Source organism: Ovis canadensis, chromosome 3, assembly GCF_042477335.2.
Source record: "Ovis canadensis isolate MfBH-ARS-UI-01 breed Bighorn chromosome 3, ARS-UI_OviCan_v2, whole genome shotgun sequence".
NCBI classification, from domain to species: domain Eukaryota; kingdom Metazoa; phylum Chordata; class Mammalia; order Artiodactyla; family Bovidae; genus Ovis; species Ovis canadensis.
Genome location: NC_091247.1, coordinates 7,337,070 through 7,361,715, shown reverse-complemented (window position 1 = coordinate 7,361,715; position 24,646 = coordinate 7,337,070). Strand labels below are relative to the sequence as shown.

The window sequence follows — 24,646 nt, the reverse complement described above, 5'->3', positions numbered from 1 at the left end:
AAGAAGAAACAAGACCACATGGAAGTTGCTAGCGCCCAAGAACTGCCTCTCCAGAGGCCTGCGCCTCAGCGCGTTCTTAACTGTGTGCTGGCTGTAACCTGCAGCCCAAGGGAAGAGGGTGCCCTACTGGGAGCTGGGGATGGGGGTGCTGGGGGACCTGGCCATGGCTGGAAAACAGCTTCATCTCCTGCGGGCAGGGCATCTGCACACAGGCACACAGCTGGTCTGCCTGTTGGGGGAAACATCTGGAAAGTTCCCAGGGGGTGGACCCTTGGTATAGTATAATGATGGAGCACTCCCCACTCTGCTCTGGAGTTTGGCTGGCTGGGTCCTAGCTCCGTGTCCAGTGATACCTTGGTCTTAGGAGTTACTTTCCCCAAAGCCTTGGTGTCCTCGTGTGTAAAATGGGGACAGTGATGGGTTGTTGTGCAGAGAAACAGCTGGCAGCAGTAGTGAGTGCACAGTAGACTGGCTAGAGGCCTAGGTGTTCTGGTGGTCCTTGGCCAGGGTGGCTCAGGGTCGGGTATTTGGCATTGTCTTTGCACTCTCCGGCTATCAGGTGGGGAGCCGGGGGCAGCCTGGAGCTCCCCAGGCTGGGCAGAGCTGGGGGCTGGCTGGGGTGTAGAGGGTGCAGGTCTGACACCTCCACGTCCTCACTCCCCTCTCTGTTTGGCAGGCGTACGCTGACTACATCGGATTCATCCTCACCCTCAATGAAGGTGTGAAGGGGAAGAAGCTGAGCTTTGAGTACAAGGTCTCCGAGGTAGGCCTGGTCGGGGCGGGCCTTTTCCCAAAACAGCTTCCAGAGCCTGCAGTGGGACTGGTGGGCCAGGTGCAGGAAATACGATCACCCAGACACGTGTGCAGTTGACACTGTTGACACTGAACTATTTCTACTTTTTAAAAAAGTCTGTGTAGATGTGTATTTATAGAATTGGGACCAAGGTATACAAGCTGTTTTATAGCCTGCATTTTTGGAGTGGGGGCAAGCCTTGTAGCTTGTGGGATCTTAGTTCCCTGACGAGGGATTGAACCCCAGGTGTTGGCACTGGAAGCTTGGAGTTCTAACCGTTGGACTGCCAGGGAATTCCCCAGCCTGCACTTTGGTTAACTGGTGTTTCATGTAATTTTAAAATTAAAAATGATCACAAAAGAAGTAAACATGCCAACTGAAGAGATTACTGTTAGAAACTTGTGTGACACTAACAAAAAAGCTTGGCCTCACCCTATATTCCATGGAGAAGACAATGCCAACCCACTCCAGTACTCTTGCCTGGAAAATCCCATGGACAGAGGAGCCTGGTGGGCTGCAGTCCATGGGGTCGCTGAGAGTCGGATGTGACTGAGCAACTTCACTTTCACTTTTCGCTTCCACACATTGGAGAAGGAAATGGCAGCCCACTCCAGTATTCTTGCCTGGAGAATCCCAGGGGCTGGGGAGCCTGGTGGGCTGCCATCTGTGGGGTCGCACAGAGTCAGACACGACTGAAGCGACTTAGCAGCAGCAGCAGCACCCTGTATTCCTCCCCATAACTGATTCCTAGGGACAGCCCCCTATTAACAGTGTGGGGACTGTCACCTAGACCTTCCCCGGGAGCTCCTCTGCCCTTGAGCCGTGCCCTCACTGGTTTAAACAGCCCCCAAATTAGACTTCGAGGTCATTTCCCCAAACACTGCTGCTCTGAATGCCCCCGCACATAGGTCTGTGTGGGCATTCTTTCCTAAAGTTTCGTTCGTAGAGGTGGCAGTTCTGAGGTGAAGGGCGCACACTGCTTGGTAGGGGCTCTTTGGCTGTGTTTCAAAGACAGGGTTGTTTATGGAGGGAGTGCGGGAGTTGTGGGGGAGCTCCTACCCGTGGAGGGTGTGGTCTCGCCAGCTGCTGGCTCTTGCTGTACTCCCACCTCCCAGCTCTGGGTGCTGGGCCTCCAGGGGCCTCCGGAGGTCTTGTTCAGGCAGCCTAGCACTCCTTCGAGCTTTCTCTTATCTCAGACCTCAGGCCCAAGCAGCCTCTCAATGCCTTGGCCACCCAGCTCTCTAGCCTTAGCTTTGGCCTATTGGGGACGGCCTGGCCCTGGCCTGGCCGTCTGTCGACCTGCCGCAAGGCTGGCATAGGCCTCATGCTCCTGGCCACTGACTGGCTGCTGGGTGGCCGAGGTCCTGTGGAACGCCAGACCTGTGTTGGGGATTGATAGCCTTCAAGAGAAGGGAGTTGGTCCACCAGTGACTTCTTGGTTCCTCCTGGGCCTGGTCACTGCTCTGGGGCTTTGGCTGTGGGGAGAGAGGGCACCTCCTTGAGCCTGTGGTAAGGAACACTCAGCTGTGCTCAGTGGGCTGGGGAATGTGGCGGGGGGAGGCTAATTAAAGGAGAGAATTGTAATTACCCCAGCAGATCCTGAGCTGCCAAGTCCCTCTCAGGTCCCTTAATTAGCCCTGAAGACTCTGATGGTAGCTGTCCATACCAGCCAGGCGTTGTCTTAGAGCAGAGGCTGTTCTTTAGGCGGGATTGCAGCCTGCTTGAGTGCTGGGGTTCTAGAGTCAAGCTGACCAGGTTTTGATAACCTCTCACTTCTGAGCTGGATGGCCTTGTCCCCTCTGACACTCCATCTCCTCATCTGTCTAGTGGGAGGAGCTGCCAACCTACTCATGGCCCCTGGGGAGCATTCACTGTGATCCAGCATTCGCTGTGATCCCATGTGTAGGTGTCTTTTTTTGGCACCATGCCTGGCATGTACTAGGCAACATTATCATTTATCAGCCATTGTTATCATTAGCTGTTTTTCAGTTTCCAGTAACATTGTTGTTGCTTCACTTGGGGCTCTTCCTGAGCTGGGTTCATCCTCACTTAGGGGACAGAGATGGCTAGCGTGGTCTCCAGGGGTCTCCCAGCTGCTACCCACAGCTGACAGGGGCAGCTGAAGGCACCGCACCCAGCACACGGCCTCCTGTGCCGCCTGCGGCAGCTGCCTGACTCCCCTGCTGCTTCTTGCTCCTGGCTCTTGGTGCAGGGAACGCAGCTGCTGCTGGGGAAAGGGCCGAGGGGCCTGGGATTGGCGCCCAGACCACCTGCAGCAAAGGGAGCGTGCAAGAGCCGCGGGGTGGGATTGTCTAGATCCATGTTTAGAAGGCTCTCCTTCCTTTTGGAATTGTCCTATTTTGGGGGACTTAAAATTTAAAAAAAATTTTTTTTTCTTTTTTTGTAAAATAAAGCTGACAGTAGATAGGAGGCTTACATTTTGCTGTAGTTTCGTGTGATTTTTAAAATGAGGGCAGAATTTTAAATCGACAAGTAAATTGTACTGGTCCATGAAATCCAAAAAAGACTCTTTGGTCCAAGGAGAAAGAAGGTGGCTCCAATGATTCTCCATGCTTCCTGGGGGTCTCAGCCCACAACTCCTTCCCCTCCAGCCCCTCTCCCCCAGCCAGCCGAACAGTAGAGGCAGCCCCTGCACTCAGAAAGCCCTCTCCAGGAGGACCTGGGAGCCTCTAATTATTCATTGGCCCAGCTGAGCTGGCAGCTGGGGCTTGGCTCCTGCCCACCTCTGAGCACCTTCTTTGTCCCATTCGATGGGTGATCAGTAGTCTGGTGCCTCGTGGGGCCACTCGTCCTCAGAAATCTCAGTTGCTTTGTGGGGCCAGGTTTGCTGGGACCCTGTCAGCTCTTCCTGGTTGACTTAGTTCTTCGCAGCGCCAGACAGTGGCAGTGCTTTTGGTCACGTTTCAGCAATGCAGCTTTGTGTCATCCTGGCCCTATGGCCAGCTAGAAGGGAAGCTTCCTCCTCTTACAGGTAACTTTCCTCTCCTCCCAGGCCCCAAGTGTGGGTGAGGGAGGGCAGCACCAGAGCCACCGTCACGCTGTTTGTGCAGACTGCCGTGTGGTCCGTGCCTCCTGGAGCTGCGTTGCGGTGGGGAGGGGGTGCCCTGACTCCCACATACTCTGTTAGCTCAAGCCTGCCGTTTTCCTCCATACAAATATACGCTCGGCTCCCGGGGCCATTTCTGTGTGTGGGCTCAGCAATGGCATACCTGACCGTGCCTTGCCCTCTGGGTCACAACTGTTCCCATGGGTGCCCCTTGCAAATTCCTACCGGCGTGGAACTCCCAGAGACGTCGCCTCAGCCCATTTGTGCCCGGCGGACTCAGGCAGGATCTGCTTCTGGGCAGGACCCCCCCTCCCAGGCCACCTGCCTCCACGTGTCCCCGAGTCGTGCGCCCTGAGCCCTCCCGTACCTTTGTCTTGGCTCGTTTCACGGGCCGTATCTGGAACAAGCACCTTTGGAGCCAGCCTCACAGACCTGTGCTGGAGCGAGACAGCCTCGCCTGATTTCTGTGTTGAGTAATGTTCGGTGTGCTAACACCGCCTGGCCTGTCACACTGATCCCACTGCTTAAAGCCTGCTCTGTGAGAAAGGCAGAGCTGAGAGATAAGAGCCGGGTCTTAGCCACCGCTGCCCACACGCGGACCTGTGGCCCCAGCTTTCCACAGAGGGAGCAGCTGGAATAGCCCAGATGCTTAGCAGTGAGGGAGTGGGTAATAATCACAGCGCTTCGGTGCAGTGGAATGTCGCTCGCTCGCAAGAGGCTTTCGCAAAGGCCACACTTCTGTGCTGCTTGGAACGAGGGTTGTGAGGCAGCTGATGAGACTACAAAGTAGCGTGTGCCCCAAGACCCAGTTTGAGGGTGTGTGTGTGTAGATGTGCCCTGTCACCCTTTGCCAGACATGCGCTGGTGTGCTTCACGAGTTGCCACTTAGGCCTCGAGGCGGCCCTCAGCATTATTTACCCATTTTTATGTCCATCTTTGAGATGAGCAAACAGGCTCAGAGCGTTGAAGTTACTTGGTCAAGGTTTTGCAACAACCAAATGATGTTTTAACTGGGATTTATTTATAAATCCATTTATTTTATTTTTATAGTTTTGGGTCTTAGTTGCAGCTCAGGGGCCTCTTTCTGGTTGTGGAAACGCGCTTAGTTGCACCACAGCTTGTGGGTGCTTAGTTCCCAGATCAGGAATTGAGCCCACATCCCCTAAATTGGAAGACAGATTCTTAACCACTGGGCTACCAGGGAGGTCCCTTAGCTGGGATATAAGTCCAGGTCCAGCTGCCTTCAAAATTCTAACCATGATAAGCAGTGAAAAACACTAAAATGATGATATGGAAGAGTATGTTAAAATGTTAAGACAGACTCTCCTGCTATCTGAAAGTAAGAGTGTTTCTGTGGAACCTTTTGTGAGCAGAAGTGGTGCAGAGGGAAAATCCTTTGCACTGAAAATCCTCTTTGGGTTTCTTTTGGTTAGCAAGAGCCGTTGCTGCTGTAGGACCTGAGTGAGAGTGAAGTGGTGGAAAGTGAGCTTGCAGCACCCAGGGGGTGCCTTGTGGCGTTGATTTCCGGGTGGCAGGATTACCTGTCGTCTTTGTTTCTTTCCTTTTTACGTTTCTATTTTCAGTGACGAGCAGGTATTGTGCACTAAACAGAACACCTCGATAAAATGCAGTAAGGAAAGTCAGGGCTGCCGCTCACGCTTGTCCAGCAGCTGTCCCCGCCCACTCCCCGACCCCGGGCAGGCCGGCTGGAGAAGCCGGGCGTGGGAGCCGTGCCCGTCCCTCAGCCTTGCACCGGGCCCTTTCTGGAAGGCTCACTGTGTTCCCCTGGCCCCTCCTTCACGCTCAGGAGGGTTGGGAAGAAAGAGGGACAGCAGGGAGATGCCAGTGGTGCGAGGCCTGGTGGTCACTGTCCAGCAGCTGTTAGGGCTTCCCTCTGTGGCTCTAGCATGGAGCCACTAGTCATGGTGGCTGGGCCCCTCTGTTTGCCTCCACAGGCCATTGAGAAACTGGTCACTCTTCTCAACACGCTGGACAGGTGGATCGATGAGACCCCTCCAGTGGACCAGCCCTCTCGATTTGGGAACAAGGCCTACAGGACCTGGTATGCCAGACTTGACCAGGTGAGGCTGCCGCAGGATGGGCTTGGGGGCTGGGGGTGGGTGGGAGGGAAGGAAGCATTCAGATATCAGCACTGGGGAGTTTGTTGAAACAGTAGTTCTGTTCCCTGAAAGTACAAATGCATTTACCCTCTGCTCCAGCTGTCCTCTGGGAATCACCACTGTGGGTGTGCCGCCCTCTGCACAGGGCTGTTCGTAGGTGATGGTATGTAGCAGCAGACTGAAACGGCCCATGTGTCCGTCTGCAGTTTATTATCAGTTGAATAAGCTAGTAAGGCTGCCCTGGGAGTACCATGCAGCTCTAACAGAGACCGGGGAGGTGACTCAGGGACTCGGGGGAAGAGACTGTGACTTCCAGTGGTCCCTCCCTCGGTATCTGTGGGGGATTGGGTCCAGGATCCCCTATAGATACTCCCTTGTATGAGATGATGAGGGTCTGTTGGTCCTCTGTGTCCACGGGTTCTCCATCAGTGGGTCCGAAGGGCTGATTATGCTGTTAGAGGGGAGGCAAGGTGTGGTGCGCATGGCAAGCTGCCTTTCGGTAAGAAAGAGGGGAAACAAGAAAGGTCTGTTTGTATTTCTAGTTGTGTACTGGAAGGATACAGAGGAGGCAGATAAAGTGGTGGTTTCCTTTGGGGTGTGGGGGAGGGGTGGATGGCGAGGAGAGAAAGGTAGAGTAAGACTTCTGAGTACATCCCTCTTACAGTGTGTTCATTTTTGAGTCAAGCAAAGGTAATATTTGTTCAAAGCAAACAAAAAATAAAAATGCAGAGTAGCCACCCTATCCCATAGGTCTGTAGGTCTAGGGCGGGGCCTGGGGACCCAGATTTTCACCAGGTCTCCGGGAGATTCTCATGCCAGGTATTTACAGACTGAAGCTAAAGAAACTTGGGTCCTTGTCCCGGTATTTTCACATGATGGAACAGAGGGAAGTACCAAGGACCCAGCAAAACGCTGTCTTTGTGTAAGAGTGGCCTGGGGCTGCCTCTGGGTGCTAAGGTGGCACATGGCTTATTTTTTTAGTTGAGTTATAACGTAAAGAAAGCTGACAAGTCATAGTTATACAGCATGATAGATCTTAACCTGTTTTCAGCCTTGCATCCACCTCTCGTATCAAGCCATGGAACATTCCAGCACTTCCCCAGGGCCCTTGTGCCCCTTTCTAGTTGATATCCCCCAGATTTTTCTCACTGCTCTCCTATAGGTTGATTTTGCCTGCTTTTGAACTTCGTGTGTTTGGCTTCTTTTGCTCAGCTTTGTGATTCACCTGTGTTGTGGGAAACTGCACCTTCTTGCTGCCCAGTATTCCAGTGTATGACCATAGCATAGGTTATCTGTTGTGCTGCTGATGGACAGTTTAGTTGTGGAATGTTTCCACGTTTTGGCTGCTATCAGTGATACTGCTGTGAACATCCTTGCATATGTCTTTGGTGAACATCGGGCACAAACTCCCTTGCTGGGAGTATGAAGGAGGAGGACATCTCTGGGGATGTCAGTGAGTTACTCAGTGGGAAAGTCAGCTAGCTTCTTTTCAGATCCCTCTCCTCTTGTCCTCAGAGCCGTGCCCTCTGGAGGATCAGCAGATGAAAAGCCACCCCAGGGTGGTCTTTGTTGTGTAGAAATACACACTCTCCCATCTCTTCCTTCTGTGGGCAGTCAGAGCAGGGAGTTGGGATATCTGGGCACCTACCTAATCTGCTGCTGCCACGTGTGTCTCTTGTGTTATCAGGAAGCAGAAAACTTGGTTGCCACGGTGGTCCCCACCCACCTGGCAGCAGCTGTGCCCGAGGTGGCTGTTTACCTAAAGGAGTCCGTGGGGAACTCCACGCGCATCGACTATGGCACAGGTACCTGTGACCCCCGGCGGCGCCTGCCTGGCTTCACTGTGGTTCTTTCTTGGACTGCCTCCTCTTTGCTCTGGGTTGTGTGGGATGAGGGAGCCCTGAGCAGGGAGCCCTGAGCGGGCATCCTGGGGTGCAGTCGGTGCAGGGAAGCCGGCTGCTCCAACTTGGTCCACCAGGGGGAGCCGGTGCCACACATGTGGTGGCCTTAAGCACAGAGCTGATTTCTATTCCTTGTAAAATGGCCTGACTGGCTTCCCTGGTGGCTCAGACGGTAAAGCGTCTGTCTAAGGTGTGGGAGACCCGGGTTCGATCCCTGGGTTGGGAAGATCCCTTGGAGAAGGAAATGGCAATCCACTCCAGTACTCCTGCCTGGAAAACCCCATGGACAGAGGAGCCTGGTAGGCTACAGTCCATGGGGTCGCGAAGAGTCGGACACGACTGAGCGACTTCACGTTCACGTGAGCTTATCACCATCCCCAAACTGACAACTTACTGAGCACTTACTATATCCCAAAACAGCGCTTACAGAAACCCTGAGAACTGAAAGAGCCTGGCAGTTTCTGGCAGTGCTGTGGGGCATTACTCTCAGCCGCAGTGCCCATTAGAGGGAGAGCTGCAGCACCTTAAAAAAGAAAGAGGGTTTTCTCTATTATGTAGGTCGGGGTGGCTGGGGAGGGCCCCTGCTTTGATAGGCCCGTCTTGCCTTGCCTTTCCTCACCGAAGCAGGCAAATGCAGGAGCTGCTGCTCTCTGGGGCCCTTCCCTTGCCTCTAGAGGAGCCTACGCCAGAGGGGCAGGCCTGGAGAAGGGCCCCCTTGGACCTGGGTCCTGGGAAAGTTTTGTCGTCTGCTTCCCTGATGCTGAGGAACAGGCTTATTATCAAGTGAGACTTTCAGGGGCGGAGCTTTGACTGTGATCAAACAACCTGTAGGGGAGAGGGACCAGGTCAGCAGGGACTGGGTCTTTCCTCCACTGTCAGATACTCCTTGTTGTACAGGGGTGATGACTGCCCCTGTGTGGTGGTGGCTTGAACTCTAGCTGGTCATGATCCCAAACTGTGCAGCTGAAAGTACCAGCTCATAAGCATTCCAGGCCCTGGGAGGGGCCCAGGGAATCATAAACTATCAAACAAGGGCAGGGACTTTTGCCTCTGTCCCGTTAGCGCCTGATCTGGACCGTGACTGCTCCTGTAGTAGGTGCTCAATAAATAGGGTCGAATTGATGAGTGAGTTAAACCTCCCAAGTAAAATGTGAATGCCTATGTAAGAATCGCCAGCCTGGGCCTTTTAGGAGTAGAATTATAGTACTGGTGGTTCTTAAAGGGACCCTGGTCTTTCTGGATGGGGAAGAGGCCCCTTTACCTCCATGTTGACCTCCTGCCTTAGATGGGAAGTTATTGGTGATTTGGACTCCAGTGAGGCTGAGAACAGTCCTACTCCTTCTGGAAGACTGTCAGCCTCGGCTCTTTTTTCTCCCCCAGGACATGAAGCAGCCTTTGCTGCTTTCCTCTGCTGTCTCTGCAAGATCGGGGTGCTACGGGTAGATGACCAAATAGCCATTGTCTTCAAGGTGTTCAATCGGTGAGTGAGCCAGGTGGGAAGTACAGCTGCCGGTGGGAGGAGAGGCCGGGGGTCTCTTTCCTCCTTGTTGCTGTCAGACTGGGGACAGGGCCCTGGCAGGAGCTCCTGAGTGGCTGTGGGTTCTCTTGTTCTGTCCTAATCAAGCCATGACTGTAAACGGGGTGTCCAAGACTCCTCCCGAGAGCTTCAGATTCAAGTAAAAATCAGTGAAGGGAAAGTTACCTAATGGCTGCTGATGCTTCTGTGGCATTTACCACACAGAGGTTCTTTCTAAGCACCTTACATGCAAGTCTTAATTCTCATGACCACCCGAGGAAGTAGCAGCTGTCATTTTCATTTTACAGATGAGGAGGCTGAGGCATAGAGAAATCAGGTCTCTTCACTGAGGTCGTGGCCAGCTGAACCCAGGCAGGCAGGCAGGCTCTGACCCATTCCCCTCACCACCCAGGCCACCTCCCTGCACATGGGTGTGTCTCAGTCACCAGAGGGCATTGACACGTCTGCTCTGGGTCCCACTCAGGTGCTGCAGAAGCAGTTCCTGAAGGGATCTAAGGGGTGAGCTCCTTGGACTCTGGCGAGAGAAGCCGCAACTCCTGCCCGGGCTCTCGCATTGTCAGGAGGTGATGGCACTAACCCCCTTTCCCAGTTGGTGTATTGCCTGTTTCCTGGGCCATAGGAGGCTGAATGTGAGACAGAAAAATGAAGCTACATTATTTTGAGTGTATCGGTTGATGTGTAACTTGGCGCGTAGGCTTTAATTGACCTGTTGCCCTCCTCGGCGGTTCTTTCTAGCCTCCTCTGCTCCACTGGCTGAAGGGCTGAGACTTGTCTTTCTGCTTTTTGCTACCCACCCGCCCTTCCCCACCCTCCGGTGCAGGTACCTTGAGGTTATGAGGAAGCTCCAAAAGACGTACCGGATGGAACCGGCCGGCAGCCAGGGTGTGTGGGGCTTGGATGACTTCCAGTTTCTGCCCTTCATCTGGGGCAGTTCGCAGCTGATAGGTACTGAAGTGGGGCGCGGACCCCCCACCCCTGGTCCCCCCTCCTCCCTTCCTTTCTTCCCCTCCCGCTCGGGGCGCACGCTGACAGCTTGTAAAGCAGGCATCAGACCAGCTATTGATGGAGCCGGCTTGCTGCCGACCTGCTGCTGTAGCCTGCGGCATGGCAGGCCAGCGAGGCGGAGGCCACGCACCACCGAGATAATGGGAAGTGACACGGGCTGGGTTGAGGGCACGCGCCTGGCGCACAATGGACTGGTGTGAGACGCTCCCCCGCTCCTGGCCACAGCTGCAGGGTTTTATGTTGAAAATGAGGGGTTCTTTTGACTCGATGACCAGCGTCATCCACTGTTATTATCGAGCTGTGCACAGGGGCCCGTCGGGGAGCTGCTGCCGGATGCTGGTGGGGGGCCCGCCCACTGCGAGCCTGCTCTGGTGGTGGTTCCCCTCACCTTCCCACGGGCCAGCCAGAGCGGGTTAGGGTTCCATGTCTACATGCATGTAGAATTCACTGCCTTAAGAATAACATTAGCAAAGGACGCTTTGTTGAGTCCTTGCCCTGTGCCAGGCCCTGCTCTCGGTGCTTCAGGGAGATGATCTCGAGGACCCTTGGCAGGGTCTTTGCCAGCAGACCGTCAACACTGACCTGGGCAGGCACCGTGCTGAGGGCTTTAGGGCGGTGCTGATGGTCAGGTACCCTCCCCACTCCCAGCCCTTACAGGGTGTTCCTATCCCCACTGCCCGGATGAGGAAACTTGAGTTGCATGGCTGGAAAGAAGCAGGGCTGATACTCATTACACTAGAGCGCACACACACGGCCATTTATTGCTTCTGCGAGATCAAGTGTTGAGGGCGCAGGGGCAGATCTTCGGCCCTCGGGCGGGTGTTAACGGGGCTGGTCTGCTGTGGCCCGGTGGTGCCAGTGCCTGGTTCTGAACCCTGGGGCTCTTTGCTGCTTCCAGACCACCCGTATCTGGAGCCCAGGCACTTTGTGGATGAGAAGGCTGTGAACGAGAACCACAAGGACTACATGTTCCTGGAGTGCATCCTGTTTATCACCGAGGTGAGAGACAAGGAGTGAGGAAGGGGCCCCCGGCAGCCTCCGGGCCAAAAGGGCCTGAGGAGCCAGAGCTGCTGTCTGAAGGGGGCGGGGCCACCCCTGAAGCAGGTTATTGAAGAGGAAGCCCAGCTAGGCCCCTCTGACAGGCGAAGCCACCTTCTGGCTGTCCAGGATCTCCTCCCCTAGATCAGTTTCTGCTGGAGCTGACAGATTAAGACCTGGTCATTAGGTGGACTTGGTGACTGATAAAGCAGGTCTGAAGGGTGGGTGGATGTCAGCATCTCTTGAGTGGGCCCCCCGGCATCTGTAGAGCTACTTGTGTGTGAATGTGTGTGATGGAGCCTTTGTAGGAGTTGGAGAGACTGGAGTGGACAGCCAGACAGGTTTCTGTTGAAGGGACACACCTCTGTTGGTGTCTGAGGACAGGGGCCACATGAAGTGCTGGAAGTGAAAGTTAGTAGGCCTGGACCCTCAGGCCACCCTGCAGGGATCATTTAGGTGTGTGTGGTTATCCTGCTAAAGTAGGATCTCCCACAATGTGGCCTTGGACCACTTCCTCAGGGTCACCTGGGGAGCTTGTTAAAATGCATGGTCTTGGGCCCCACCTCAGCTTTCTGAATCCGAATCTTGGGGGACACACGCTAGGACCCTGAATTTAAACACAGGACATGTGCAAGGTGACTGTGCATTAAAGGTGGGGACCCACTGCTTTGGGGGCCTCTCAGTTCAGTCAGTTTAGTTCAGTCTCTCAGTCGTGTCCAACTCTTTGCAACCCCATGAATCGCAGCACGCCAGGGCTCCCTGTCCATCACCAACTCCCAGAGTTCACTCAGACTCACGTCCATCAAGTCCGTGATGCCATCCAGCCATCATCCTCGGTCGTCCCCTTCTCCTCCTGCCCCCAATCCCTCCCAGCATCAGAGTCTTCTCCAATGAGTCAACTGTTCGCATGAGGTGGCCAAAGTATTGGAGTTTCAGCTTCAGCATCATTCCTTCCAAAGAAATCCCAGGGTTGATTTCCTTCAGAATGGACTGGTTGGATCTTCTTGCAGTCCAAGGGACTCTCAAGAGTCTTCTCCAACACCACAGTTCAAACGCATCAATTCTTCGGCGCTCAGCCTTCTTCACAGTCCAACTCTCACATCCATACATGACTACTGGAAAAACCATAGCCTTGACTAGACGGACCTTTGTTGGCAAAGTAATGTCTCTGCTTTTGAATATGCTATCTAGGTTGGTCATAACTTTTCTTCCAAGGAGTAAGCGTCTTTTAATTTCATGGCTGCAGTCACCATCTGCAATGATTTTGGATCCCCCCAAAATAAAGTCTGATACTGTTTCTACTGTTTCCCCATCTATTTCCCATGAAGTGATGAGATCAGATGCCATGATCTTAGTTAGCTTCCCTGCCTAGTGCCTGACCCCCACACACTTCCAAGGGGGACCCTGGCTCTGCCTCCTGCAGAGGTCCTGCCCGCATTCTTTTTCCTGATGCCTACAAGCATTCCCCCTGGCCCCAGAGACCTCCCTGGCATTCTCGTGGATCCCCCCTCCCTGTGGGGGCTGCTCTCTCTGCTGCCCATTCTGTCCCCTGAGGAGGGGCCGCCCAGTTAAACAGCTGTAGCTGCAGGCTCTCCTGGTCAGCATTCGGCTCAGGCCTCTGCCCGACTCCAGAGGCCAGAGGGGAACGACACGTTTTTCCAAGTCAGCAGATGAAGCCTGTTCTGACGGCTGAGTGGCCGCCGCTTCATTCTCTGAGATCTGCTGCCTTCAGCACTGTAGGCAGCCCAAGGTCAGAAGGACTCCAGGGCAGCCTGGCTGGCTGCCTTGAGAGCCAATCACGTGCTGCTGTCTCCAGACTAGGTCGGGAGGGTCTGCAGAGCCCGGAGACACCTGGGGCTGGGTGGGGAGAAGGGGTGGCTTCGCAGACCCCTCTAAGAGGCTAAGCCAGTTAGGCTCCCTCAGGTGGCTGGCCAAGCCCCAGGGCCTCTGTCAGTATCTAATGAGGCAGAAGACCAGGCTGGGCCTCAGAGAATATGGGAATTGACTCCACGTTAAAATGTATTTTTGTTTATTTGTTTGGTTATGCTCGGTACGTATAAAAACCCAAAACATTCCCAAAATTTGGGACGCAGGTCTTCTGCTAGAGGAAATCCTACAGTGGCCGCTCAGTTCAGTTCAGTCGCTCAGTCGCGTCCGACTCTTTGCAACCCCGTGAATCGCAGCACGCCAGGCCTCCCTGTCCATCAGCAGCTCCCGGAGTTCACTCAGACTCAAGTCCATCGAGTCCGTGATGCCATCCAGCCATCTCATCCTCAGTCGTCCGCTTCTCCTCCTGCCCCCAATCCCTCCCAGCATCAGAGTCTTTTCCAATGAGTCAACTGTTCGCATGAGGTGGCCAAAGTATTGGAGTTTCAGCTTCAGCATCATTCCTTCCAAAGAAATCCCAGGGTTGATCTCCTTTAGAATGGACTGGTTGGATCTTCTTGCAGTCCAAGGGACTCTCAAGAGTCTTCTCCAACACCACAGTTCAAACGCATCAATTCTTCGGCGCTCAGCTTTCTTCACAGTCCAACTCTCACATCCATACATGACTACTGGAAAAACCATAGCCTTGACTAGACGGACCTTTGTTGGCAAAGTAATGTCTCTGCTTTTGAATATGCTATCTAGGTTGGTCATAACTTTTCTTCCAAGGAGTAAGCGTCTTTTAATTTCATGGCTGCAGTCACCATCTGCAATGATTTTGGATCCCCCCAAAATAAAGCCTGACACTGTTTCTACTGTTTCCCCACTTATTTCCCATGAAGTGATGGGACCGGATGCCATGATCTTCGTTTTCTGAATGTTGAGCTTTAAGTCAACTTTTTCACTCTCCTCTTTCACTTTCACCAAGAGGCTTTTTACTTCCTCTTCACTTAACTGCCATAAGGGTGGTGTCATCTGCATATCTGAGGTTATTGATATTTCTCCCAGAAATCTTGATTCCAGCTTGTGCTTTTTCCGGCCCAGCGTTTCTCATGATGTACTCTGCATATAAGTTAAAGAAGCAGGGTGACAATATACAGCCTTGACGTACTCCTTTTTCTATTTGGAACCAGTCTGTTGCTCCATGTCCAGTTCTAACTGTTTCTTCCTGACCTGCATATAGGTTTCTCAAGAGGCGGGTCAGGTGGTCTGGTATTCCCATCTCTTTCAGAATTTTCCACAGTTTATTGTGATCCACACAGTCAAAGGCTTTGGCATAGTCAATAAAGCAGAAAGAGATGTTTTTCTGGAACTCTCTTGCTTTTTCAGTGATCCAGCAGATGTTGGCAATTTGATCTCTGGTTCCTCTGCCTTTTCTAAAACCAGCTTGAACATCAGGAAGTTCACGGTTCACGTATTGCTGAAGCCTGGCTTGGAGAATTTTGAGCATTACTTTACTAGCATGTGAGATGAGTGCAATTGTGCGGTAGTTTGAGCATTCTTTGGCATTGCCTTTCTTTGGGATTGGAATGAAAACTGACCTTTTCCAGTCCTGTGGCCACTGCTGAGTTTTCCAAATTTGCTGGCATATTGAGTGCAGCACTTTCACAGCATCATCTTTCAGGATTTGAAAGAGCTCAACTGGAATTCCATCACCTCCACTAGCTTTGTTCATAGTGATGCTTTCTAAGGCCCACTTGACTTCACATTCCAGGATGTCTGGCTCTAGGTGAGTGATCACACCATCGTGATTATCTTGGTTGTGACGATCTTTTTTGTACAGTTCTTCTGTGTATTCCTGCCACCTCTTCTTAATGTCTTCTGCTTACGTTAGGTCCATACCATTTCTGTCCTTTATCGAGCCCATCTTTGCATGAAATGTTCCCTTGGTATCTCTAATTTTCTTGAAGAGATCTCTAGTCTTTCCCATTCTGTTGTTTTCCTCTATTTCTTTGCATTGATTGTTGAGGAAGGCTTTCTTATCTCTTCTTGCTATTCTTTGGAACTCTGCATTCAGATGCTTATATCTTTACTTTTCTCCTTTGCTTTTTGCTTCTCTTCTTTTCAAAGCTATTTGTAAGGCCTCCTCAGGCAGCCATTTTGCTTTTTTGCATTTCTTTTCCATGGGGATGGTCTTCATCCCTGTCTCCTGTACAACGTCACGAACCTCCATCCATAGTTCATCAGGCACTCTATCAGATTTAGTCCCTTAAATCTGTTTCTCACTTCCACTGTATATTCATAAGGGATCTGATTTAGGTCATACCTGAATGATCTAGTGGTTTTCCCTACTTTCTTCAATTTGAGTCTGGATTTGGTAATAAGGAGTTCGTGATCTGAGCCACAGTCAGCTCCTGGTCTTGTTTTTGTTGACTGTATAGAGCTTCTCCATCTCCGCTAGGTGGTGCTAAAGAGACACTGAACTTAGTGGAGGTTTTGATAACAGTTGAGGTAGAGGCGTGAACCGGGAGGAGGCTGCAGGCCCTCGAGTTCTAGGTTGTTCCGCACGCTCTGTTCAAGGCCTGGTTCTCCCCCTGGATCTGGTGCTTGGGCGTGGTGGGCGGCGCTGGACGCTAGTAGGGGCATGCCGCAGAGCTCAGAGTGCTGGCAGGGACTCACCTATTTGGCCAGCCCTGAGCCGGCTGGTGCGGTTCCTGTTGAAGGCACACATTGAGCTAGTTCTCCAGAGTCTGGGCTCAGCACCCAGACAGGGCTTTCGCAGCCCCTCGGTGGTGGTGAGGGAGGCCCTGACTGACGGTTGCAAGGAGCTCTGTGTGCCGTGGCCTGCGTGCTGTGGCCGGGGGCGGGGGCAGTGTTGCCGCTGCAAAACCAGGGATTCGCTAGGGCTGGCGCAGCTGGGAGACTGAACAGACGAGTCGGAAAGGAGACTGGGCCAGCCTGGGACCTGCCCTGGTGGCCCTGGGCCTCCCGCACAAGGCCGTCGTGGGGCAGGCTTCTCCACCTCAGGAAATGCAGCCCTGGCGCCTTTAAGAGCCCAGGGCAGGCAGGAAAAGAATTTCAGTTTCAATCTGGCTTCTAAATTTGGAGTTTTGGGAAGGGAGGGATCAGATTTCAGCTGGAAGGGAAGGAGCTGACAGGAAAGCGCTGTGCAGAGCCTCCCCCCCCACCCCATCCCCCCTCAGTTACTGACAGAGGAACCATTTACAAAAGGCCGATTCTCTTGGGAGTGAAGAGGCAGGAACGCAGCGTCTGTGAGTAATTTCCTGCTCAATATGGCTGCTCTGACTCACACAATTCCCCTGGGGTCACTGCGGGACTGCAGCTCGCTTGCTCCTTCTAGCTTTCTCTTCTCCCTTTGTGGCTAGAATGAGCTAATTTTTTTTTTTTTTTTGTCTTCTCGACCCCGTTCCTTTTTCCCCTCATCTGTTTTCCTTTCCAGAGTTACAGAGGCTCCTTCCAAAGGACTGAAGGGTGGGGGTGGGCCAGCCCCTCTAGAGAAAGCATCTTTGGCCTTTCCAGGGAGGGGGCCAGGGCCTCTGGGGCCTCGGGGCTCAGGCCTCCCCCTGGCTCTGCCAGGGTGCCAGAGAGGCCTTTCGGCTTGCCATCCCGTGCCCCTAGTGGGGAAGGCTGGCCGACGCCCCCTTGCTAGCCTTGGCCTAAGAGCCGTTGCTGAGCAGACTCGTGGAGCTGCAGCTGTGACAGGCCAGCAGGGTGCCTCCTGGGTGGTTTCTCACAGGGCTCAGTCCAGAGTGAGACTGGTTCTATAGCTCCAGTGATCCCTGAGCTTCTCAGGGCCTGGAAGTATGCAAGAGAGGGCTGGAGCCTGGCACTCCTCCTGTGGGGCAGGGCGCCTGGGGAAGGGGCGGGGCGAGGGGAGGATGGGGGTGGAGTCTGATGGAGTGGGGCTCCGGAACAAGCTCTGAGGGCGAGGGCCAGCACCTGCAGGCTGGGGGCTCCTGGCTGCCTTCCTGGAGGAAGGAATCTTAGAGAGAGGAGGGGGAAGTCTGGGTGAAGGGACCAGCCCAGGAGAAGCCCAGTGGGGACCTTGGGCCGTGGCCTCACTGCTCAGGGAAGGAGCCCATTGTCCATGCTACTGAACCGGGGGGTTGAGACAGGTTTTTTGGGGGGACTTGGGCCAGGGGAGGGAGATGACAGGGGTAAAATGGCAGCGTTTTCAGCTTTGATCTTGCAGTTTTGTAAGAGTTGCCCTCCCTGGGGGAGTGAGAGAGTGAGTCCACAGCCATGGGTGAGGGCTTTGTGCTCATGGGGCCCGCACTCATGCCCCAGTACGGAGAGGGGGCTGAGGGACCCCGTCCCTTCCCCCTGGAACAGCTCTCTACCAGCCCTGCCTCCACACACAGCCTCTTCTGGAACCTTCCACCTACTCGAGGTCCAAGTCAGCTTTCTCGCCAGCTCAGCCTCTGCTTTTCAGACTCTTTCTTTTGAAGCCTGCGCTCAGGGTGCTGAGCCCCGTACCCCAGCATCAGCCGGGGAGGGGGCAGTGTGGAGGGGATTGTGAACTACCTGTTAATAAATATGGACGTGCTGGCCTTGTGCTGTCTGAGGGGTGCACTCAGACGCATGCGCTTCCTCATCTCAGCGCTGGTTTCTGAGATCATGGGGGCTCCATTGGGCCTGCTGCAGGATTTCTTCCAAGAGGAGGGACTGGGACCGTACGGTCCTTGCTCCTGCCTGTCCCTTGCTGCTGGGGTTGCCGTCCCTTCTCCATTCGGCTGCCAGGTGAGACTGGCCTTCTAAAGACCTTCCTCCCGCATCTGCTGCAGGTGACCGTGTTTTTCCCCTCTTTTCCTTCCTACCTCCGCCTCCCATGAAGAAGGCAGTCGGGTGCTTGGGCTTGGTCCAGGCCCTCTCCCAAACCAACCCTTCCCTAGGCTCTTCCAGCTCTGCCTGTGGCAGGCCTAGAGGGACCCTGTCTCTGGCACGTGTGTGTATGCGTGCGCATGGGCACATGCACTCGTGCGCCTGCCTGCACGACTGCCACCCCATAGGTGCATGCTGCCACCTGGTCTTCGTGAGAGTGTGTGCGCGTGTGTCTGTATACATGGCCATGTGTGTTTGTGTGCATGTGTGTGTTTGTGCTTCCATGTTGCGTGGGTGTACACATGTGTGTGCTGGAGCAGCCTTGCTGCAGGGGAGCAGGGGGTAGGCTCCAGGGCCCACCTCTCCAGCTTGTGAACTCTTCTTTTCCAGATGAAGACAGGCCCCTTTGCAGAGCACTCCAACCAGCTGTGGAACATCAGCGCGGTCCCCTCCTGGTCCAAAGTGAACCAGGGTCTCATCCGCATGTATAAGGCTGAGGTGAGTGGGGACTGGCTGGCGCTCTCGGTTCTGGGCGCCCTCTCCCCCCGCCCCCCGCCACTGTTCTGCTCTTGGTCCAGCTCTGAGTTGTGGGCCAGCCCCCTCTCACACCTGAGGCCTGTGAATCTCTGTTCATGGATGGGCAGCCGGAAAAGCCCTGTGACGGAGGCCAGATCCTGCTGCCCCCGGGTCTCTGTTCCTACTTGTCAAATGCCTGGAGGCGCTTCTCAGCTCTGTGTCCTGTGGGGACGCAAAAAAGGAAACAGGCTTGGGAAAAGGCTCTATCCTTTGGAGACGTCATCCAAAGTGCTGTTTCTCCCACTTTGGTGTGTCTGATGGCTGGGCAGGTAGGAGGTGTTGGGGGGAGGCCCGGGGCTGCATTTTTAATAATCGCTCCTGGGGTCCTCCCTGCTCTCCAGTCAGAGCAGCAGGGAGAAGTATGGGCCTCTGGAGCTCCCCCTGCCGGGAGGCGGCTGCCCTCTCTCCTGCCCCCTCTGCTCGTCCTCCTTGGTGCCCTTCTCCCATCCAAGGACGTGACTTTTTCTCTGGCAAGTAGGGAGGAGACATTTCTTCCCACTCTGTCCTTTCCTCTAGCTTCTTCCACATCTTAGGCAGACCAATCCTAGAACTGCTTGACCTTGACCCGGGAGGGCCTGCCATGAAGTCCCTCACCCAGAGCAGTGGGTCCCAAACTCCCCTCTTTTCACCCTTCGGCTGGTGGTCTCAGGTGTTGTTCTGCAGGTGCTTCTTTCTTGACCCTTGGTCATCCCTCTCCAGGGAAGGGGAAGGTTGTCTAGGTGGCCTCCTTACAGCCAGAGCTCACTCAGGGCCATTAGCAGAGGCAGAGGAGCAGGAGGGGCAGGGGGCAGGGGTCAGTGGCTGGGAGTACCAGCGCTTCCAGTGGCCTGGATCCCTCTATGCTGCCCTGAAGGGGTTAAAGGCACTGGGACTGACCAGCCCTGGCCCTCTCCCTCCCTTCCGCCCCCTCCCCCTCCGGTCCCCTTCCTCTGGACTTCACATCCTGTGTTTAGGTTCCAGCCCACATACCTCTCTAATCTGAGAGGAGCCTTTGCTGGGGCTGGGCAGGCTCCATCCGGCCCTCAGCCCTCCATGCTGGCCCTCCTGCTGGAGAGTCCCCAGGGCACTGCCCTCTGTGTGTTCTGTTGTTATCGACCCCTCCCCACCCCAGTCCCACAGTGGGTGCTGAAGGGGTCTCCCCGCTGCCGCTCCCTCCAGGCCCCCCCAACCCCCACCCCCGCATAGGCTGGACTCTGGTGCCTTCCCTGCCTGGGATGCTGTCCTTCCTGCAGGCTCTTACTTGAGTGACTAAACTTATCTTGACCTGGGCCCCTAAGGGTGGAACAGAAGGCCCTGCTTCCGGTCTCTACCTGTGTCCAGAGGCAAAAGAACCCTGGCCGACAGGACGAGGGAGGAGAGGGTAAGACTGCAGTCCTGATGGTGCCGCACAAAGTGGTCGAAGGTGGAACAGCTGTCCGTGTGTCTCTGGCTGTTAAACACAGGAGGTCAGCGACTGAAAACTACCCGTAGCTCAGGACCAGACAGAGGGAGCGCTGAGCAGATAACCCAGCGCCCTTCCTGAAGCCCAGAGACTGCGGCTCTGGGTGCGCGCAGCTTGCCAGCCACTGTGTGGTGGCCGCGCCTTGGTTGAACCAGCTCTTAATAGGGCCACTGAGTCCCTGTAACCTGCAGCAGCCATTTATAAGCTGCCAGCAGGTCACCCTTAGTCTGTGATCCCGGGGCTTGTGGAGTTGCACGCTCCCTGAGCAGAGGAAAGCGAGGAATGGACTCGCTCTTCCAGACAGGTTCCGGTCCTTGGGGACCTTGGGTCCTTGGGGACCTCCGAGGCCTGCCAGTTCTGAAGTGCAGATGGGGGTTAGCAGAGGGCAGAGCCCCAGACAGAGTTGGCTGTGGGAGGGGAGCTGCCCTGAGCTGCCACAAAGGCCTGTCCAGGCCTGGTGTTTGGGCCCAACTGTCTGCATCTTCAAGCTGCCTGTCTCGGCCTTTCTGAGTGGAAGAACCAGATGCTTCTGGGGCCCTTGTTTTGGGGGGGTGGGCCTGTCTCCTGAAGGCTGGCCCCATGCGGGTGTTCCCTTCAGAAGGGTCTGTCAGGACCGAGGAGCCCCTTCTCTCCCTGACTCACTGGGAGCTGGGAGGACCGCCCACTGAAAGGTCTGGACTCAGCCTGGCTGAAGCAGTTGCTCTGTCCAGAGCATAGGTATTGCCGGCACAGGTATTGCTGGCACAGGTCACTGCTCTGGAGAAGAGGCCCGGCCTGAGGCGCCTCTGCTGTGACCCTGGTGTTCCACTTCCTTTGCCCCAGGCAAGCCCTTTGCCTTTAGCCCGGTTCCTCGCCTCCTCTGACCCTGGGGAAGCTTGTTTGGGGGATCCCTGAGGGTGGAGTGAACAGAACCCCTGCTCCAGCCCCCTAAGCCTCTTGCCTTTGTAACTTCTCAGGCCTGAAAGTTAGAAGCAGGTCGACCTTTGACCCTTTCTGGAATTCCAGGGCCCTGGGGGCCCCCCTTTGACAAACTCCTACCACTTCCTCCATGACCTAAGCACAATGGCAGCTGCCTTTGCCTCTGGCCTGGATCTGCTGCTCCTCCCCGCCAGGGGCCACCCCCAGCTGCCTGCCCCCGACTTTGTCTGCCCCAGGCCCAGGAGTCTGACTGTGGCCTGGAGGTCTGCTCCCTCACACAGCTTAGCTCCCCATCCTTCCATCATAGATTTCCCTTCCTGCTCACCTCCGGGCCCTCTTCAGGCCTTGTGGACCATCCCCCACTCTGAGACACAAACACACACACACCCCACCCTGACACAAACACACACACACACAGCTGGCAAAGGCCCCTTCATCTCTGCTGCTGGCTCTTGAGGTCAGGGACCCTGGGCCAGCGCTGGCCTTTGTTCCTCTGAGGTAGCAGAAGGAGGAGACAGTAACAGGATGGGACCCTCGCCCTCTCTGTGGCCAAAATCCTATTCCAGCCCAGCCAGGAGGTGCACATCCTGCCTGCCTGTGCAGCCAGAGGTCTGAGAGGAGGCCCCCCTCCCTCGCATGCGCGGGGCTGCTGCCTGTGCAGTGGGCTGACTCGGGGGGTGGGGGCAGGCCCTGCTTCTCCCTTGCTCCCCGCTCTGCCACAGCCCTGGGCCGAGGCCCTGGCCCGACTGGCTTCAGGCAGCTACCCCCCTGCCTAGTGCGCTTGTTCTGTGCCTGAGCACTGGGCTGCTGGGAATTGCCCTGCGGTGGGGGAGTGGGGGGCTGTTAGCCGGTTCTTCCTGTCTCACTCTGAAGTGCCAGGATGCCTTTTTCAGTCTGGAGAACTGAAAAGTGGGAAAACGGGCCTTGGGCCTGTCTCAGCTGGTGTCCTGGTGTATCCCCATGCCTCTTCTCCAGGGCGGGCCCTGGGCAAGGGGTCCCCGGGGTCTGGAGGGTTCTTTTCCCCTCTGGGCCTAGTGGTGTCATTTGGCTGCCCCGCTTCTCGGCTGCTGCCTTGTGGGGTTGGGCTGCCTTCTCCCCCCATCTCCTCCTCCTCTCACTCTCCTGTCCTTACCGGGGCCTGGCCTGATGGTCGTGGAGTGGGCGGCTTTGGATGGGAAGGGCTGGTCCTCCCCAAAGGCTTGGGGGCTGCTCTGGGGCTGGGCCACTCCCGGGCCCTGGGCGGCCACCTGCTGCAACCGCACCTGGGAGTCGTCCGGGGGTCTGTCTGAGGCCTGAGCGGCCGGGCGGGCCTTGGCAGGGCGCCGCACAGCTCTCACCTGTCCTCTCTGCCCCTTCTCCTCCCAGTGCCTGGAGAAGTTTCCCGTGATCCAGCACTTCAAGTTTGGGAGTCTCCTGCCCATCCATCCCGTCACGTCGTCGTGCTGAGAGCAGCCTGTCCCGGCTGCTGTTCCCGTGCCTGCCCTCCCTGACTCCAGCTGCTGCCCCCCCCCACCCCCTCCCCTTGTTCTTTCTGTTTGATGAGAGGCTGTTTACTGGGGTGGGTGCTGAGTGCAGGGCTGATGGAGGCTCAGGGCATAGCGCTGAAGGACCCAGGTTGGGAGAAGTGACCAAAGTGTGGCCAGTTTCCCGACCTGCCCTGTGGTGGACGGGCAAGGTGAGGGGGCCCCGCTCCTGCCTTGGCCTCCCGCTCCTTTCATTCAGTCCCATCTGAGCCCAGGCTGACCCAGCCACCGTGGGGTGGGGGGAGGTACTCGGCTGTGGCCATTGCTTTCCCTTGCAGGTTGCCTTTCTAGGGGTTGGAGCAGCTGCTTCCCCCGTGGGGTGGGGCAGTTTCCTAAGCCATGTTTGGGTGGGTGTCTGGGGGTCCTGAGGGCTGGAGGCTGAGGCTGGCAGCCAGCCTGGGGTGGGGTTGGGGAGGGAGAAGCGTGGACTTTTCTGGCCAGTGACCCTCCCAACTCCTCCTCACGCTGACCACTGGCCTGTGTGGGCCCCTGTGTCCAGTGCCTCATCCTTGCTTTTCTGCTCTCTGGCTCCAGAGTACCCTCTGGAGGGCCTGGCAGGGCTTGCTCCCCAAACTCTCCCTGGCTGGGAACGGGTGGTAGGAACTCCAGAGGAAAGAGGGTGGGCCGGCGGCCAGGTGTCGCACCTGGGCTGCTCCGTGCATTCTCCTGCCCTGCTGCTCCTGCTCCCTCACTGCTGCTGCTTCTGCAAGCCCGTGGCACTGCTTCCCGCCCCTCTCTCTGGCCGGTGGGTGAGTGGGTGCAGGAGAGCTCTGGGAGCAGCAGCCCCGCCCCTCGTCCTCCCACCTCCCCGGACTTGCCCAGTGGGGCTCCAGGAGGAGCTGTGAGGATGGGCAGGGACAGGGCGGTCCGGAATCGGGGTGGAGGGGGTGCTAGCAACAGCCGGCCAGCTCCAGAGTTTTCTTCTGGGGGAGGGCTGCTCCCAGTCCTGACTCTCCGCTGCCCCCTCCCCATATCTGGGCCCACCCACCCTTCTGGGAAGGGGGAGCACCTGAGAAGCACAACTGAGGGGCTTGGCCTTCAGGTCTGGGCCAATGGCCTGGGCAGAGGCTGGGACAGGGGCTGTAAGAGTCACAGAAATAGTTTCCTAGGAGAGGCTCAGCGCCTGCCTCCCCCCAGGGCCCGCACCACCGCCTTCCTGGCTCCTCCTCCCCTGTGCCCCTGGGCCCCCCCAGTCCTGGCGCCTTTGTTGCTGTTCAGATTAAAGCCTCTGTTTTGCACCTGCCGCCTGTGTGAGGTGTCTTTCCATGCCACACGCTTGTTCCCTCCACACGACAGTCTGTCCCCCATCAGATCGCCTTTCCTTGAGCCAAGGAGTCTAGGGCTTGAGCTGTTTCAGCTGGGGTCTGGGGGGCCTGAGCAGGCTCAAAGCTGAGCCCTGGGCTCAAATCCTGGTTGTCACCACGCCCAGCTACAAGGTCTTAGGTCAATTACTGATTCTCTCTGATCCTCAGCTTCATCGTCTATAAAATGAGGATACTCATAGGGTGATTGTGAGGAGCCAGTCCGGGGTGTGAAGTCCTCAGCACAGGGCCTGGCACACAGCAAACACTCTGCGGTCACTGTGGCTGTTCCTGAGCCCCTGGGTCAGCCCCAAACTGGCCTGAGAAGTCCTTGGACTGGGCCTGACTGACTGTGAACTGGGCCCCTGAAGTTTTTAAGGGGGTACCTTCTGCACTCTCTCCACTCCTCATGTCCACGTCCTGCTGGAGTTGGAAGTCTGGGTTGGGCTGCTGTGCCCTAGACTTGGCTTCTGTCTTCAGACGAGCCTCCTCCAAAAACAAGATCCCTTGGCCTTTGGCCCAGCCTCGGAGAGGAGGCCTCACACAGGGCAAGGAGAGCCTGGTGGCCAAGAGCCCTGCATTTGGAGTCAGACTGATGTGGTGTCTTGGAGACCCTGATAGTTGACTTCATGTCCGAGCCTCTGATCAGAAAAATGAAACAAGTAATATTTGGGTCATGGATTCTGGGATTCATTCATTTCTCAAATAGTGGCTGTAT

At 55.7% G+C, this 24,646-nt stretch overlaps 1 protein-coding gene across 5 annotated transcripts in view; it reads left to right on the top strand.

The window, feature by feature from the left end:
* PTPA (protein phosphatase 2 phosphatase activator) overlaps positions 1 to 23,870 on the top strand; it is a 34,315-nt gene extending 10,445 nt beyond the window's left edge. For 2 of the 5 annotated variants that reach the window (XM_069582198.1, XM_069582199.1), the window contains 8 exons: positions 677 to 763; positions 5,816 to 5,941; positions 7,668 to 7,785; positions 9,262 to 9,361; positions 10,239 to 10,363; positions 11,322 to 11,422; positions 18,560 to 18,667; positions 22,470 to 23,870. In XM_069582198.1, coding sequence (XP_069438299.1) covers positions 677 to 763; positions 5,816 to 5,941; positions 7,668 to 7,785; positions 9,262 to 9,361; positions 10,239 to 10,363; positions 11,322 to 11,422; positions 18,560 to 18,667; positions 22,470 to 22,550 — 846 coding nt within the window. In that variant the 3' untranslated portion in view covers positions 22,551 to 23,870. Of the gene's footprint in view, positions 1 to 676; positions 764 to 5,815; positions 5,942 to 7,667; positions 7,786 to 9,261; positions 9,362 to 10,238; positions 10,364 to 11,321; positions 11,423 to 12,206; positions 14,199 to 18,559; positions 18,668 to 22,469 lie in introns of those variants that run through there. The other 3 variants (XM_069582200.1, XM_069582201.1, XM_069582202.1) reach the window with 2 other exon arrangements.
* Positions 23,871 to 24,646: the final 776 nt, after the last annotated feature.